The sequence below is a fragment of the Oryctolagus cuniculus genome, chromosome 16 (assembly GCF_964237555.1).
Source record: "Oryctolagus cuniculus chromosome 16, mOryCun1.1, whole genome shotgun sequence".
Lineage (NCBI taxonomy): Eukaryota > Metazoa > Chordata > Mammalia > Lagomorpha > Leporidae > Oryctolagus > Oryctolagus cuniculus.
The window spans coordinates 65,123,627-65,139,783 of record NC_091447.1 but is presented as its reverse complement, the minus strand read 5'-3'; the positions used below and the strand labels follow the sequence as shown (position 1 = coordinate 65,139,783).

General features: G+C 61.6%; 1 protein-coding gene across 2 annotated transcripts; it reads right to left on the bottom strand.

Moving 5' to 3' along the window:
* Positions 1-5,531: 5,531 nt before the first annotated feature.
* On the bottom strand, positions 5,532-7,201 carry F2RL3 (F2R like thrombin or trypsin receptor 3). Of its 2 annotated transcripts, none has more exons than XM_051835689.2 (2): positions 6,973-7,201; positions 5,532-6,727 (listed from the first exon to the last, which is right to left on the bottom strand). In XM_051835689.2, exons 1-2 carry the CDS (start codon positions 7,085-7,087, stop codon positions 5,667-5,669), a joined length of 1,176 nt encoding a protein of 391 aa, XP_051691649.2. In that variant the 5' UTR covers positions 7,088-7,201; the 3' UTR covers positions 5,532-5,666. The 2 variants fall into 2 exon arrangements, with proteins under 2 accessions (XP_051691649.2, XP_069915038.1); XM_070058937.1 differs by having other exon boundaries at positions 5,532-6,724.
* Between the last annotated feature and the right edge of the window lie 8,956 nt (positions 7,202-16,157).

Here is a 16,157-nt window from a genome sequence, read left to right as displayed (position 1 = left end):
CTGCCCCCCGGGGTCAGCCTCAGCAGGGAGCTGGGGTTAGGAGCCAGAGCTGGGCGGAGGGGATGACGGGTGAATGGATGGACAGGCAGGGTCTCTTGTGCCGAGACCAGTGGGGCGGGGGCGAGGCTCAAAAAATGTCTCCAGGCCTTGCCACGTGCCCCGGGGGACAGGACGCTGTGGCGGAGGACTTTGGAGCCGGTGCCCCAGCTGTGCCCGTGTGCAGGGCCAGCATTGGCTGGGGAGGAAGCTGGGGGGGGGGCATTGCTGAGACGGGAGACGCTGAGACTTCTCCCCTGCCCTCCCCGCCCCCTCCCCGCCCCTCCCTGCCTTGGCCCCTCTCAGAGCCCCTCCTGCTGCAGCTGCCCCGTGACCAAGACCTCCGACATGGTCCCCTCGGCCGCCTGCTGTCTTCCACGTCGGGGAGAACGGAGAAGGGGTGGCTGACCACCTCCAGTGGGCGGTGGGCACGTAGTGTGAAAACCAGGGAGGGCACTGAGCATTGAACCGGGGACGCAGGCAGGCACCCCTCTGGCCAGGGCGGGCTGCGCTCTGCTGGGGCTGGAGCAGAGGTGCTAAGGGCTGCTCCGCCCAGAGCGGGGTGAGGATGCTCCGCCCAGCGGTAGACCAGATGGACACATGACGGCGGGCCCGTGAGACTGCAGGGGAGTGGAAACCCTGCTCTCGCCTGGTGACGTCATAGCAGCAAACGTCACGGCAGAGCAGCCTCCTCGTGTGTTAGCGGCAAACACAGCACTGCACTGCCCGTCCGGTTGTATTAAAAAAAAACAACACAAGAACACAGCCAGTTATGTACCGGATGTATGAGGGTACTTGAAGTTCAAGGAGAAATGGAATTCAAAGATAAGTTTATTTTGGTGCAAAAAAAAAAAAAAAAAAAAAAACACAAAATTGTAATTTGAGCTGGCGCTGTGGGCTAAGCCTCTGCCTGCAGCTCCCCACAGGGACGCCGGTTCAAGTCCCGGCTGCTCCATTTCTGATCCAGCTCCCTGCTAATGTGCCTGGGAAAGCAGTAGAGGATGGCCCAAGTCCTTAGGCCCCTGCACCCGTGTGGGAGACCCGGATGGAGCTCCTGGCTGCTGGCTTCGGATGGGCCCTGATCCTACCATGTGGCCATTTGGGGAGTGAACCAGCCGATGGAAGACCTTTCTCTCTGTCTCTCCCTCTCTCTCTGTAACTCTAAGTTTCAAATACAGAAGTATTTCACAGGAGCCACACACTATTTTTTGAAACTCATGCATACTTTTTTGTGGTTTGTGGGTTTCAGATTCTGTGCCAAAACCAGCATCTCCTAATTCTTTTTTTCATGACACATTTGGAGGAACTCTTGTAATACTTGATAATGACAATAAGCTACTAGACTGTTGGTTTACATGTTAACTAGGCTTTTGGTCATTTAAAAGAAAAAGACTTATTTATTTGCGAGTTAGAGTTACAGATGTGTGTGTGTGTGTGTGTGTGTGTGTGTGTGTGTGTGATTGAGAGAGAGAGAGAGAGAGGTCTTCCACCCGCTGGTTCACTCCCCAGATGACTGCAACAGGTGGAGCTTAGTCAATCCGAAGCCAGGAGCTTCTTCCAGGTCTCCCATGCAGGTGCAGGGGCCCAAGCACTTGGGCCATCTTCCACTGCTTTCCCAGGCCACAGCAGAGAGCTGGATGGGTAGTGGAGCAGCCGGGATTCGAACCAGCACCCATGTGAGGTGCTGGCGACACAGACGGAGACTTAGCCTAGTACATCATAGTCTCCAGCAAAGCCGTGTACCCTCCTCTGGCCTCACTGTCCCGACTGTAGAATGGGCACAGACCCCAGGATGTCAGCTGTGGGGGCTGGTGTGGGGTGGGGGCTGTGAATTCCATCTCAAAGTCCCCTCTGCCTCCCCCTCTGTGAGAAGGTGGCTGCACGCAGCGACCTCCAACGTGGCTGTTCTCACGATGCCCCAGCTGTCCAGCTTCCGGGCAGACCTCCAGAGCCTGGAGCAGGGCAGGCAGGTGCCGCCGGTGTCGGCCAGGGGCCTGCAGGCCCAAGCGGGGATCTCTGAGTGGCAGGCAGGGCTCGGGCACCCGGGCTCCAGCCTTTTGTGAAATGTTGTCACCGTTTATTATTAGTGTTGTTATGAGAAAAAGAGAGGTCTTCATCTCCTGGCTCACTCCCCCAAATGAATTGGGTGGCCAGGGCTGGGCCAGGCCAAGCCAGGAGCTCCATCCGGGTCTCCCACGCAGGTGGCAGGGGCCCCAGCACTGGCGCCACCCCCTGGTGCCTCCCGGGTGACCCCGGGCGGGGTGCAGCATCCTGATTGCTGTGCTGTGTGGGGGACACCTGTCGCAGTTGTCAGGTTTTTGCTGGTTTTGCCTTTCTGGGCAAAGACGGACTGCCTGCCTGCAGAGGGGGCAGGGTAGGGGTGTGAGGCTGGGGGTGACCAGCTTTGCTCTTCGTCAATGAGGCCGGTGTGGGGGCGCCCTGGGGTTCTCATGCCTGCTCTGTGGTGGGTGGGGGTACAGAGGAGGTAGCCCTGTCGCCCCCTGGGGTGGGGATGGGCAGGGGATGCCCAGCTTTGAGCGCCCTCTCCTGGTAGGACCCGGGAGGTGCGCACCCTTAACCCATCCGCCCCACTCAGACCCTAGACCCCAGGAACTGCCCCCCAGGACCCCTGTATCTCAGCTCTGCCACCCCCCGGGAGGCCAGGCCTGCCTGGGCAGAGGGCAGAGGGGCCGGGCTGACCCTGATTTGGGCTTCCTCCCCCAGCGGCTCCTTGGCAGGGGTACGAGGTGGCGGAACACTGGGTCACTCTTCTACTTTGACGGGGTACTGCTGGCCCCGGGGCGGCCGCGTGGCTGAGAACAGAGCACTCCCCGTGCCGGAGGTCCCCAGAGCGCTCAGATCCACAGGGCAGGCGAGAGGGCTGATGGCGTGTGGGGGGGGTCTCCTTTCCCGGGGGGAGAACGTTCCGGAGGCGACAGCGGCTACACGGTTTTAGGAATGGCCTCCGTGCCGCGCACACGCAGGCACAAATCCGAGCAGGTGCCCCTTTTCCCCAGCCGGGAGCCCCGGAATTGAACACGGGATGAGATCTCTGCCGGGCACCCCGAAATCAGCCAGTTCTGGGCTCCCGTCTTGGGGGCACCACAGAGCACTGGAGACTAGCTCAGCACCCCCGGGAGCCTGGTGCCGCCCACTGTCCCCGCAGATCCCCAGCACGTGCCTCTCGGGACCCAGGAGGGGCGGGCATGGGAGCGGGGGCGTGGCTGGTGGGGGCGTGGCTGCGGAGGGCACGCCTGAGCGGTGTGGTTGGGGAGTGAACGTGACAGGGGCGTGGCCACGGAGGGGGCGTGGCTGAGAGTGCTGAGCAGGGATGGGATGGGGCTGAGTTGGGGGTGCAGAGAGGGCAGGGGGCGGGGCTATTAATGCAGGAGGCTTGTCTTGGGAAATGCACTGGGGTGAACTGCAGGGGGCGTGGCTGGGGAGGTCGTGGGGAGTTGGGGTGGGGGTGCAGAGTGAGTAGGTTGGGGGTGGGAGGGAAAGAGGGCAGAGTGAGTCTTCAGGGTGGGGTGTGAGTGCCGAGGGGGTGGGGTTTGCAGGGGGAGGAGTGAATGAGAAGGGGGCGGAGCTCGGGGTGGGGCTAAGAGGGCGGAGCGGACTTTCTCCTCCACATCCTAGAGGGTCCTGGCCGAGACCCACGGAGGCCAAGGGCAGCGCAGTGCTGCGGGGGGGGGGGGGGGAGTTCCTTTCAAAATTTTAAAAAAGATTACTTATTTGAAAGGCAGAGTTACAGAGAAGTAGAGAGCGACAGAGGTCTTCCATCCTCTGGTTCACTCCCCAAATGGTCATGATCGCTGGAGCTGAGCTGATCCGAAGCCAGGAGCCTCCTCCAGGTCTCCCACATGGGTGCAGGGGCCAGCCCGCCCGTGGGCGTGGCGCCCCCCTGTCCACCGCCCCCTCCCCTCCTCCCCTCTCCACTCTCAGCTCCTGAAGGACCCTCCCCGAGGTCCCCCTCGCTTCCAGAGCAGCCGCCCCCAGCCTCGGGTCCCACACCTACGACGATCACCTGGGCCCCTTGGATTGGGGCGCCCGCAGAGGGGCGTGAACCTAGTGCGAGCCAGCTGGGAAGCCCTGGACTCAGACCTGGAGCCCAACGGAGAGACAGAGGACAGATGAGCGCCGAGGCGCCGCCCACGGCCTCCCCCACCTGCCCAGCCAGGCGACGCCTCCAATGAGGCATCCTCTTCTAGTATTTGCAGGTGGGGTGCAGGGCGAGGCTGAGCCCTCCCAGGACTGGACTCCAGGACCCCAAAGGCCTGCAACAGCTGGGCAGGGTCGGGCACAGAGCTCCATCTGTGCCTCCCACGGGGGTGCCAGGGACCCAGGTACTCATGGCTGCTGCCTTCCAGGGTCTGGATTGGAAACAGAGGAGCTGGGACTCAAACCCAGGTGCTCCGTGTCTGCCTCCGGGGGAGGGATGCCCCGGGGACACCCGCTGCCCCTCATCAGCGTGCCTGGGGCCAAGTCCCGGCTCTGCTTGAGTCCAGCTGTCTTCTAGGGCACACCCCGGGCGGCGGCACATGGTGGCTGAAGCACTTGGAGCCCCTGCCACCCACGTGGCGCATGGAGTTCCTGGCTTTTCACTCTCTGGCCATGCCCCCTGCAGTTCGAGGCCCCCTCCACGGTCCTTACCCAGCCACACCCCCTGCAAGTTCATTATTCAACCACACCCCCCGTATTTATGCCCTAGCCACGCCTCCAGGCTTTGGCTTGGCTCAGCCCTGGGCACAATCCGGGAGTGAACCGGTGGGTGGGAGCATGCGTGTTTCCTCTCTCTCGCTCTCCCCTTAGATGAAAGGTTTTTGGGGAACAAGGCTGGGGGCCTGGGCTGCAGCATCTGAGCCCCCTGCACGCACTGTGCACGCTGATGTTGACATAAAACAGAGAGAACGGCGGGCTAAGGAGGAGGGAAGGGGCTGGTGTCCTGGGCTCCGGGTGTGGCTGCCCACGCCAGGGAGGCCCGCGGCCACTCGGACCGCCCCCACGAGCGGGGTGGAGCCAGAGGCTGAGTGCGAGGACCTGGGCGTGGTGTCCAGCCCATCTGCATCTCATTCCTCGTCGATTTCTCGCCCCCCCACCACGCCCTGGGGCCGCTGTAATGGAGTCCCTCAAACCAGGTCGCTGAGGACAGGACATTTATTGCTTCACGGGCCTGGAGGCCGGGGCTCCCAAAGCAGGGTGTGGGCAGGGGGCCCCTCTCCGGCCTCCGGGGGAACCTCTCCTGCGCCTCGGCTCGCGGCTGCACCGCGCCAGCCTGTACCAGCGTCCACAAGCGGCTTCCCTTCTCGGCTCTAGCTCCGCCTCTGGCGCCTTTAGCTCCTCCCCTGTGCTTCGGTGCGCCGCCCATCGCGTCTCTCCCCGCCCCTGCGCCTCTAGCCACGCCCCTTGCCCCCGCCCCGCGCGCCTCTAACCCCATCCCCTCGCGTCTCTGGCTCCGCCCCTCACGCAGACGTCAATCATAGCAGGTGTCAGCAGGTGCTCCAGGATGGCTCCATTTCCAAGGTTCCAGGAAGGGCGCGAATTTGTGAGGGAGGCCCCCCCAGTACTCTTGTCGCCCGCTCTTGACGGGGTGGGGGTGGAGTGGGGGCGAGCGGTGGGGGGGGGGGCGTCCCTCACAGCAGGGAGGAGGAGCGAGTGCCCGAGGCCGCCGGGCCGCCGCCCTCCCCCGAGGCCTTGGAGGCCGTGGCGCCCCCTGGCGGCCGGCGGGAGAGCCCCTCGCGCACCTTGTCCCTGAACTCGGCCGAGACGTAGTAGTACACGAAGGGGTCCACGCAGCTGTTGAGCGTGCTGACCGCCAGGCTGGGCACGTAGGCGCCGTACAGGTCGCCCCAGCCGCCGTGGCGCGGGTTCGTGTAGTGCAGCAGTAGCAGGACGTTGCTGGGCGTGAAGAAGCCCACGGCCGAGGCCAGCACCAGCGCGGTCAGCCGCAGCGCGTGGCCGTAGCGCTGCCCGCCGGCCGCCAGCGTGCGCAGCGTGGCCCCGTGGCACAGCAGCATGGCCAGCAGGGGCAGGAAGCAGCCGAGCAGCGCCAGGCAGGTGAAGGCCGGCCGCCAGTAGGCCAGCTGCGCGTCCTGGGGCAGCACGTCGTGGCACAGCACGCGGTCCGAGCCGGCCAGCCGGAAGGTCTGGCGCTGCATGAGCAGGGGCGCCGCCAGGGCGGCGGCCGAGAGCCAGGCGGCGGCGCAGAGCCCGGCGGCCAGGCGCTGGCCGCGCAGGGCCCGCGCCCGCAGCGGGTGCACCAGGGCCAGGTAGCGGTCCAGGCTGACGGCGGCCAGCAGCAGCAGCGAGCCGTACATGTGGCCGTAGAGGGCGGCGGTGGCGGCGCGGCAGGCGGCCTCGCCGAAGGGCCAGCGCTGGCCCCGCAGGTGGTAGGCGAGGCGGGGTGGCAGCACCAGGGCCAGCAGCAGGTCGGCGGCCGCCAGGTTCATGAGCAGCAGGGTGGAGGGCAGGCGGGGCACGCGCGTGGCCAGCACCCACAGCGCCAGCCCGTTGGCGGGCAGCCCCACCACCAGCACCAGTCCGTAGAGGCCCGGCACGAGCCGGGTGGGCACCCAGCCCAGCAGCAGCTGCTGAGAGCCGTTGGACAGCCGCAGCGTGTGGCTGTCATTGAGGCACGGCTGGCCAGGGAAGCTGCGGGGGCGTGCTGGAAGGAGAGAGACAGTGGAACCCCCTGCTGGAGAGAGAGAGAGAGAGAGAGAGAGAGAGGGATGCAACTGTCAATCAGGGGTAGGGGCAGGGGTCGCTTAGGAGCTGCGGTCTCTCCGGCTGATGCAGGGGATGGAGTGTCCCCCCGGGGGACATGGCCCAGCCCCCAGGACCACAGAGGGGTCCCCAGCTCCCTCTCCCCACACGCCCCACCCCCACCCCCCCACAGCTCCATCTCTGCAGTCCACCACGGCCCAGGCTGGGTTCACTCACCTTCATCACCCGTCGGGTTTTCCGTCTCGTCGTAGTCACTGGGGGCCTGGGTGCTGCGTCCCAGGCTGCGCCCCAGCATCAGCGCCCAGAGGAGCAGGAGCCGGAGCCGCCACATGCTGCTGGGCGGGCGGGCGGCCAGGGCTGCTATGGGCTGCGGCCTCTCTCCCCTTCACAGGGCTTCCTGCCCCCCTGACCCCTCTGCCCCCAGCTTCCGGAGCCGGGGCGGAGGCACAGGCAGTGTCCCCACGGGGAGATAAACCCGGGAGGCACAGCCCCTGCCCCCACAGGCCCACTAGAGCGCCCCTGGTCCCCCTGGGGGAGCCCCGAGTGTACACTGCCCCGGCGGGGAGGAGGGGTGGTGCTCCAGGCCATGGGGCACCTGAGATGCCTCTGGCCAGTGCAGAGCCCGACCAGCAAGACGGGAGGGGGTCCCCAGCCACAGCCCCTGTTCTGGGCCCCTGTCCAGCCCAGGATGTGTCTGTGGCCTGAGTGCTCACTTCCTGCTGGCACAGCAGGGCGGGGGGAGTGGCCATCGGGGGCTCTTGGCCCTTCCTGAAGCCCCCCCTCCCATCCCCACTTCCTCCTCTCCCTGTGGGGCAGGGCAGGAGCCTGCTTTGCGGGGTCAGAGGTCCACAGCCTGATGAGGGCCTCTCCCAAGCACCTGTGACCTCTGAGGGGGCCCCGTCCCCTCCGGCTGCCCCAGAACCTTCCCCCTGGGGAAGAGCAGCAGAGGTGCAAGGTGCCTGGTGAGCCTGGGGTCTTGTGGGAATAGCTGGGGGTGTGGGGGAGCATCTTGGTCCCTGGCGCTGCCCTGGGGTCTCAGTGGACCTCAGCCGGTGCCCCCTTGGGAGGCGCCGGTCTGTCCCTGGTTGTCACAGCCGCTCAGCTCCTGGTCCTGGCTCACCCCCAGCCTGGGGTCCCCCGGGGGTGACTCCCAAAGGCAAGGACCAGGCCCCTCCCTCCTCCAGCTGCCCCCCATCCCTGCACCGGGGCACCGGATGGGCACAGTTCATGCACCCTGGGAAGATGGTAAACTGAGGCACAGGGTGGGGTGCCTTCCTGGGGCCCATACCCAACCCCACAGGGCTGCCCGGCCCACCCGGGGGGCCCCTGTGTGGTCAGGGCTGGGCCAAGCGGGGCGGTGGGGGGGGGGGAGATGGAATGGACTGGAGGGGGAGGGGCTGGCGTGGCTGTTTCCTGCCCTTGGAGCCCTGGTCTGGTCACACACTCGGGGACTCCCGGCACCAGCCAGCCAGGAAGTGACTGAGCAGAATGTGGGAAGGCAGGCGGCCCCCCTCTGGCAAGCGGGGGCCCGGGTGTCGCTCCCCCTCTTCATGGAGGAACAACACTAAGCCCTGCCTAGGCTTCATATCCGAGTCACGGCACCATTATGTCGCTCCCCCTCTTCATGGAGGAGCGACACTAAACCCTGCCTAGGCTTCATATCCGAGTCACGGCCCCATTATGTCGCTCCCCCTCTTCATGGAGGAACGACACTAAGCCCTGCCTAGGCTTCATATCCGAGTCACGGCACCATTATGTCGCTCCCCCTCTTCGTGGAGGAACGACACAGGACCCTGCACTGTTCTTTTGTCTGCTCGGCCCTCCCCGGGTTTGCTACTGGTTCTTCCCGGGTTGGCTACTATCCCTTCCACCTCCGTGGAAGGGCAGTTCCCCCTGGCCACATTCCCCACTTCCGCAGGGGAGCGGCACACTGCCGGCCGGCTCTCTTGGGGGCTGCACAGGTGTTCCCCTTAGATGTTCCCCCTTAGATGTTCCTCTTAGATGTTCCTGGTGCATGCCGTCTCTCTCCTCCTTTATAGTCCTCCTCTGCCAATCCCAACTCGGCTGCCCACACGCCGAGTACGCTGCTCTCCTCCAATCAGTAGCAAGTCCTACAGTTTATTGGTTGAACTGGAGGCAGCTGTGCGGAAGCTGTTTACTTCTCTCCCAGCGCCATATTGTGGGAGAGCAGATGCATAGAATAAGTCCCAATTCCAGTAACTCAGTCCAGTCCGGGCTGCTCCCCACAGATCCCCCTTTCTTTTTATTTTTTGGCGTTGATACGCGCCTGTCTTCGGTGTCCCGCGGCACACACTCTGCTCTGCTTGCTAGAGTTGCCACAGGTTCTTACAAGTCCTATCAATCAGGCAAACCGAATCCGGGTCCTCTCTTCGCCATGTTGTGAGGAGGTTTTTAGGCGCTGATGCGTGCCTGTGTTCGGTGACCTGCGGCTCACACTCTGGTCGAGCCGTCTGCTGGTGCTTACCGCCTTAATCAGGCAGACCGAATCCAAGCTCTCACATTGCAGTGTTGTGGGGAGGCCTTATTGATGTTAATTCGTGCCTGTCTTCGGTGACCTGCGGCGCATAAGCTGCTAGCCGCCCGCAGGTGCTCACCGCCTCCCTAATCAGGCAGACCGAATCCAAGCTTTCTCATTGCCATGTTGAGGGAGGCCTTTCTATTTCTCTATCTCCGGGCATTCCTATTTCTCCCATTTTACTTCTATCTTCCAGCATTCCTATTTCTCTCATTTTACTTCTAAACTTCTGTTTCTCTTATCCCTGCGGCTTCCCGGCGGCGCCCGCCCCGAGGCTGCTTCTCGGCGGCTTTCCGGCTCTGAGCCGCTTCAGCCCGCGTCTCTCTCATCTGCGCGGCTCGGCTTTGCGCGCACACTCCGCGGTCTCGCACTTAGCCCAGCGTTCCCTATCTACTTGAGCCCCGCACGCTCTGTCTGCGCGCGGCAGCCTCCGCGAGTCACACAGCGTAGCTTACGTCTCCGCCACTAGCATTCAATCCAAGTTCCCCGGGCTAGCCTGGCGAATTCAACCCAGCTCACGTCTCCGCCCCACGATTTGGCTTCCCGTCCTTTGCTCCCCGGGCTAATCAGACGGATCCCAATCTGGCTTACGTTTCTGCTTCTGGTTTCAACTTTTCGCCCCCTATTCCCGGGCTAACTTGAGAATCCCAAAGTGGCTTTCGTCTCCGCCTCGGCCTGCCCCCCGCGGCTTCAATTTCCCTAACATTTTTCTCTACCCGGTATGTTTCCCCAAGCTTTCTTCCAACAATACTCCTCCCTCATTTCTCCTGGCCTCTCCCCACAGTCCGCATCCGAGTCTGTTTGTTCTAGCTTTCACTTTCGCTTTCGACCTTAGAGATTTCTCCCAGCTTCCCCCCGTAGTCCGTATCTGAGTCTATGCCTAGGCTTTCAATAGCTCCTTCCAACACCTTTTTCGTCCGGCTTTTCCCTAGGCTGTTTGCTAGTCTCTCTCTCCGGTAATTTCCCACTTCTTCCCGTTTCTTCCCTCTTAGGTTTCCTATCCGTCCTAGGTTTCCTATCCAAGTCAGGGCACCATTATGTCGCTCCCCCTCTTCATGGAGGAACGACACTAAGCCCTGCCTAGGCTTCATATCCGAGTCACGGCACCATTATGTCGCTCCCCCTCTTCGTGGAGGAATGACACAGGACCCTACGCTGTTCTTTTGTCTGCTCGGCCCTCCCCGGGTTTGCTGCTGGTTCTTCCCGGGTTGGCTACTATCCCTTCCACCTCCGTGGAAGGGCAGTTCCCCCTGGCCACATTCCCCACTTCCGCAGGGGAGCGGCACACTGCCGGCCGGCTCTCTTGGGGGCTGCACAGGTGTTCCCCTTAGATGTTCCCCCTTAGATGTTCCTCTTAGATGTTCCTGGTGCATGCCGTCTCTCTCCTCCTTTATAGTCCTCCTCTGCCAATCCCAACTCGGCTGCCCACACGCCGAGTACGCTGCTCTCCTCCAATCAGTAGCAAGTCCTACAGTTTATTGGTTGAACTGGAGGCAGCTGTGCGGAAGCTGTTTACTTCTCTCCCAGCGCCATATTGTGGGAGAGCAGATGCATAGAATAAGTCCCAATTCCAGTAACTCAGTCCAGTCCGGGCTGCTCCCCACAGATCCCCCTTTCTTTTTATTTTTTGGCGTTGATACGCGCCTGTCTTCGGTGTCCCGCGGCACACACTCTGCTCTGCTTGCTAGAGTTGCCACAGGTTCTTACAAGTCCTATCAATCAGGCAAACCGAATCCGGGTCCTCTCTTCGCCATGTTGTGAGGAGGTTTTTAGGCGCTGATGCGTGCCTGTGTTCGGTGACCTGCGGCTCACACTCTGGTCGAGCCGTCTGCTGGTGCTTACCGCCTTAATCAGGCAGACCGAATCCAAGCTCTCACATTGCAGTGTTGTGGGGAGGCCTTATTGATGTTAATTCGTGCCTGTCTTCGGTGACCTGCGGCGCATAAGCTGCTAGCCGCCCGCAGGTGCTCACCGCCTCCCTAATCAGGCAGACCGAATCCAAGCTTTCTCATTGCCATGTTGAGGGAGGCCTTTCTATTTCTCTATCTCCGGGCATTCCTATTTCTCCCATTTTACTTCTATCTTCCAGCATTCCTATTTCTCTCATTTTACTTCTAAACTTCTGTTTCTCTTATCCCTGCGGCTTCCCGGCGGCGCCCGCCCCGAGGCTGCTTCTCGGCGGCTTTCCGGCTCTGAGCCGCTTCAGCCCGCGTCTCTCTCATCTGCGCGGCTCGGCTTTGCGCGCACACTCCGCGGTCTCGCACTTAGCCCAGCGTTCCCTATCTACTTGAGCCCCGCACGCTCTGTCTGCGCGCGGCAGCCTCCGCGAGTCACACAGCGTAGCTTACGTCTCCGCCACTAGCATTCAATCCAAGTTCCCCGGGCTAGCCTGGCGAATTCAACCCAGCTCACGTCTCCGCCCCACGATTTGGCTTCCCGTCCTTTGCTCCCCGGGCTAATCAGACGGATCCCAATCTGGCTTACGTTTCTGCTTCTGGTTTCAACTTTTCGCCCCCTATTCCCGGGCTAACTTGAGAATCCCAAAGTGGCTTTCGTCTCCGCCTCGGCCTGCCCCCCGCGGCTTCAATTTCCCTAACATTTTTCTCTACCCGGTATGTTTCCCCAAGCTTTCTTCCAACAATACTCCTCCCTCATTTCTCCTGGCCTCTCCCCACAGTCCGCATCCGAGTCTGTTTGTTCTAGCTTTCACTTTCGCTTTCGACCTTAGAGATTTCTCCCAGCTTCCCCCCGTAGTCCGTATCTGAGTCTATGCCTAGGCTTTCAATAGCTCCTTCCAACACCTTTTTCGTCCGGCTTTTCCCTAGGCTGTTTGCTAGTCTCTCTCTCCGGTAATTTCCCACTTCTTCCCGTTTCTTCCCTCTTAGGTTTCCTATCCGTCCTAGGTTTCCTATCCAAGTCAGGGCACCATTATGTCGCTCCCCCTCTTCATGGAGGAACGACACTAAGCCCTGCCTAGGCTTCATATCCGAGTCACGGCACCATTATGTCGCTCCCCCTCTTCGTGGAGGAATGACACAGGACCCTACGCTGTTCTTTTGTCTGCTCGGCCCTCCCCGGGTTTGCTGCTGGTTCTTCCCGGGTTGGCTACTATCCCTTCCACCTCCGTGGAAGGGCAGTTCCCCCTGGCCACATTCCCCACTTCCGCAGGGGAGCGGCACACTGCCGGCCGGCTCTCTTGGGGGCTGCACAGGTGTTCCCCTTAGATGTTCCCCCTTAGATGTTCCTCTTAGATGTTCCTGGTGCATGCCGTCTCTCTCCTCCTTTATAGTCCTCCTCTGCCAATCCCAACTCGGCTGCCCACACGCCGAGTACGCTGCTCTCCTCCAATCAGTAGCAAGTCCTACAGTTTATTGGTTGAACTGGAGGCAGCTGTGCGGAAGCTGTTTACTTCTCTCCCAGCGCCATATTGTGGGAGAGCAGATGCATAGAATAAGTCCCAATTCCAGTAACTCAGTCCAGTCCGGGCTGCTCCCCACAGATCCCCCTTTCTTTTTATTTTTTGGCGTTGATACGCGCCTGTCTTCGGTGTCCCGCGGCACACACTCTGCTCTGCTTGCTAGAGTTGCCACAGGTTCTTACAAGTCCTATCAATCAGGCAAACCGAATCCGGGTCCTCTCTTCGCCATGTTGTGAGGAGGTTTTTAGGCGCTGATGCGTGCCTGTGTTCGGTGACCTGCGGCTCACACTCTGGTCGAGCCGTCTGCTGGTGCTTACCGCCTTAATCAGGCAGACCGAATCCAAGCTCTCACATTGCAGTGTTGTGGGGAGGCCTTATTGATGTTAATTCGTGCCTGTCTTCGGTGACCTGCGGCGCATAAGCTGCTAGCCGCCCGCAGGTGCTCACCGCCTCCCTAATCAGGCAGACCGAATCCAAGCTTTCTCATTGCCATGTTGAGGGAGGCCTTTCTATTTCTCTATCTCCGGGCATTCCTATTTCTCCCATTTTACTTCTATCTTCCAGCATTCCTATTTCTCTCATTTTACTTCTAAACTTCTGTTTCTCTTATCCCTGCGGCTTCCCGGCGGCGCCCGCCCCGAGGCTGCTTCTCGGCGGCTTTCCGGCTCTGAGCCGCTTCAGCCCGCGTCTCTCTCATCTGCGCGGCTCGGCTTTGCGCGCACACTCCGCGGTCTCGCACTTAGCCCAGCGTTCCCTATCTACTTGAGCCCCGCACGCTCTGTCTGCGCGCGGCAGCCTCCGCGAGTCACACAGCGTAGCTTACGTCTCCGCCACTAGCATTCAATCCAAGTTCCCCGGGCTAGCCTGGCGAATTCAACCCAGCTCACGTCTCCGCCCCACGATTTGGCTTCCCGTCCTTTGCTCCCCGGGCTAATCAGACGGATCCCAATCTGGCTTACGTTTCTGCTTCTGGTTTCAACTTTTCGCCCCCTATTCCCGGGCTAACTTGAGAATCCCAAAGTGGCTTTCGTCTCCGCCTCGGCCTGCCCCCCGCGGCTTCAATTTCCCTAACATTTTTCTCTACCCGGTATGTTTCCCCAAGCTTTCTTCCAACAATACTCCTCCCTCATTTCTCCTGGCCTCTCCCCACAGTCCGCATCCGAGTCTGTTTGTTCTAGCTTTCACTTTCGCTTTCGACCTTAGAGATTTCTCCCAGCTTCCCCCCGTAGTCCGTATCTGAGTCTATGCCTAGGCTTTCAATAGCTCCTTCCAACACCTTTTTCGTCCGGCTTTTCCCTAGGCTGTTTGCTAGTCTCTCTCTCCGGTAATTTCCCACTTCTTCCCGTTTCTTCCCTCTTAGGTTTCCTATCCGTCCTAGGTTTCCTATCCAAGTCAGGGCACCATTATGTCGCTCCCCCTCTTCATGGAGGAACGACACTAAGCCCTGCCTAGGCTTCATATCCGAGTCACGGCACCATTATGTCGCTCCCCCTCTTCGTGGAGGAACGACACAGGACCCTGCACTGTTCTTTTGTCTGCTCGGCCCTCCCCGGGTTTGCTGCTGGTTCTTCCCGGGTTGGCTACTATCCCTTCCACCTCCGTGGAAGGGCAGTTCCCCCTGGCCACATTCCCCACTTCCGCAGGGGAGCGGCACACTGCCGGCCGGCTCTCTTGGGGGCTGCACAGGTGTTCCCCTTAGATGTTCCCCCTTAGATGTTCCTCTTAGATGTTCCTGGTGCATGCCGTCTCTCTCCTCCTTTATAGTCCTCCTCTGCCAATCCCAACTCGGCTGCCCACACGCCGAGTACGCTGCTCTCCTCCAATCAGTAGCAAGTCCTACAGTTTATTGGTTGAACTGGAGGCAGCTGTGCGGAAGCTGTTTACTTCTCTCCCAGCGCCATATTGTGGGAGAGCAGATGCATAGAATAAGTCCCAATTCCAGTAACTCAGTCCAGTCCGGGCTGCTCCCCACCCCCGGGGACTCAGCCAGAGGCTGCTCCCCACCCCCGGGGAACCCTGCCTGGGACACTGGCCCCGCCCTCCCTGGGAACCACTCAAGAGGACATCTGCCTCTGGGGACAGGAGCCAAACGCCCACCACCGCCACACACCCCTTCCCATGGCTGGAACTTTCCCGAGTGTGCAATGACACTCCCTGAAAAACTCATTTTGGGGAGATGTGCAGCCAAGGGCTGGTGCTGTGGCGCAGCCGGGTCTCCTACTTAGGTGCAGGGGCCCAAGCACTTGGGCCATCTTCCACTGCCTTCCCAGGCCACAGCAGAGAGCTGGATGGGAAGTGGAGCAGCCGGGACTCGATCCGGCGCCCGTGTGGGATGCCGGCACCGCAGGCCGGGGCTTTAACCCGCTGCGCCACTTTAACATCCGTGAGCCTTGCAGACATGGTGCTCACGGCGATGAGCCTGACGCAGAGGGACAGGTCCTGGTGCTTCCATTCCCGGGGCGGGGGGGCCCGGAGCTGTCAGAGCCACGGACAGCAGTGGGCAAGCCACGGGGACACAGCACCAGGCTCGGGAGGTGAGAAAGTTTGAGATGTTGGTGCCGCTGAACCTTGCACTTAATGGCTAAGGTGGTGAACTTCATGTTGCCTCTTTTATCACATGTTAAGTGGTGTTCACAAATGGGGAGATGGCAAAGTGACACGGGTTCGTAGCTTGTCCTGGGTTTTCTTTCCAAAAAGTTTCAAGATTTATTTGAAAGAATGAGAGAAAGAGGTCTTCCATCCGTTGTTTCCCTCCCCAGGCGGCTGCAATGGCCAGGTGGGGCCAGGCGCTTCCTCCGGGTCTCCCACGCGGGTGCAGGGGCCCAAGGGCTTGGGCCATCTTCTGCTGCTTTGCACATTAGACCGGAAGTGGAGCAGCTGGGACTCAGCCGGCGCCAGCACCAGCCCCCACCCCGTGGTGCTGGCTACCCTGTGGGGTTGGACGGCCGTGCAGGGACAGGGGTCGCCATGGCAGTGTCCACAAGGCCCTTTCCTGTCCTGCACCCCCCCTCCCGCCGCCATCTGTCACCATCCCTCACTGGCTCCCTGCGCTCAGCAGTGGGCATTTGCAATCCTCTGCGTCCCTGGGTGCCCTGGACGCACGTTGTGTTCCACCGTGGGCTGCTGTCTGCGTGTGGCGCGGGTGGGCGTCACCAACCTGCGGGCGTCTGCGTGGCAGCCGAGTGCGGGTGTGGGTATGGCTGCGGGAGGCACTCGGGCAGGCAGACAGCCCTCCAGCCCCAGCCCCACCCCAGGTGTGGGAGGTGCACCTGCCCTGGGGGGGCGCGAGGAGCTGGGGGAGGGGAGACGCTGGGCCGCGAGCACGCGGGCTGCCCTTGTGTCACTGGGCACAGCGGCAGATTCAGCACCCACGTGACCCCCCGAGGCTCCCACACAGGCTGGGTCCGACGCTCAGGGTCTCACAAGACAGCGATCCAGGGGCCCCAG

Coding starts and splice junctions, on each gene's coding strand:
- F2RL3 (XM_051835689.2), bottom strand. CDS start 7,087: ATGTGGCGGCTCCGGCTCCTGCTCCTCTGGGCGCTGATGCTGGGGCGC. Junction 6,728..6,972: donor AAACCCGACGGGTGATGAAG/GTGAGTGAACCC, acceptor CTCTCTCTCCAG/CAGGGGGTTCCACTGTCTCT.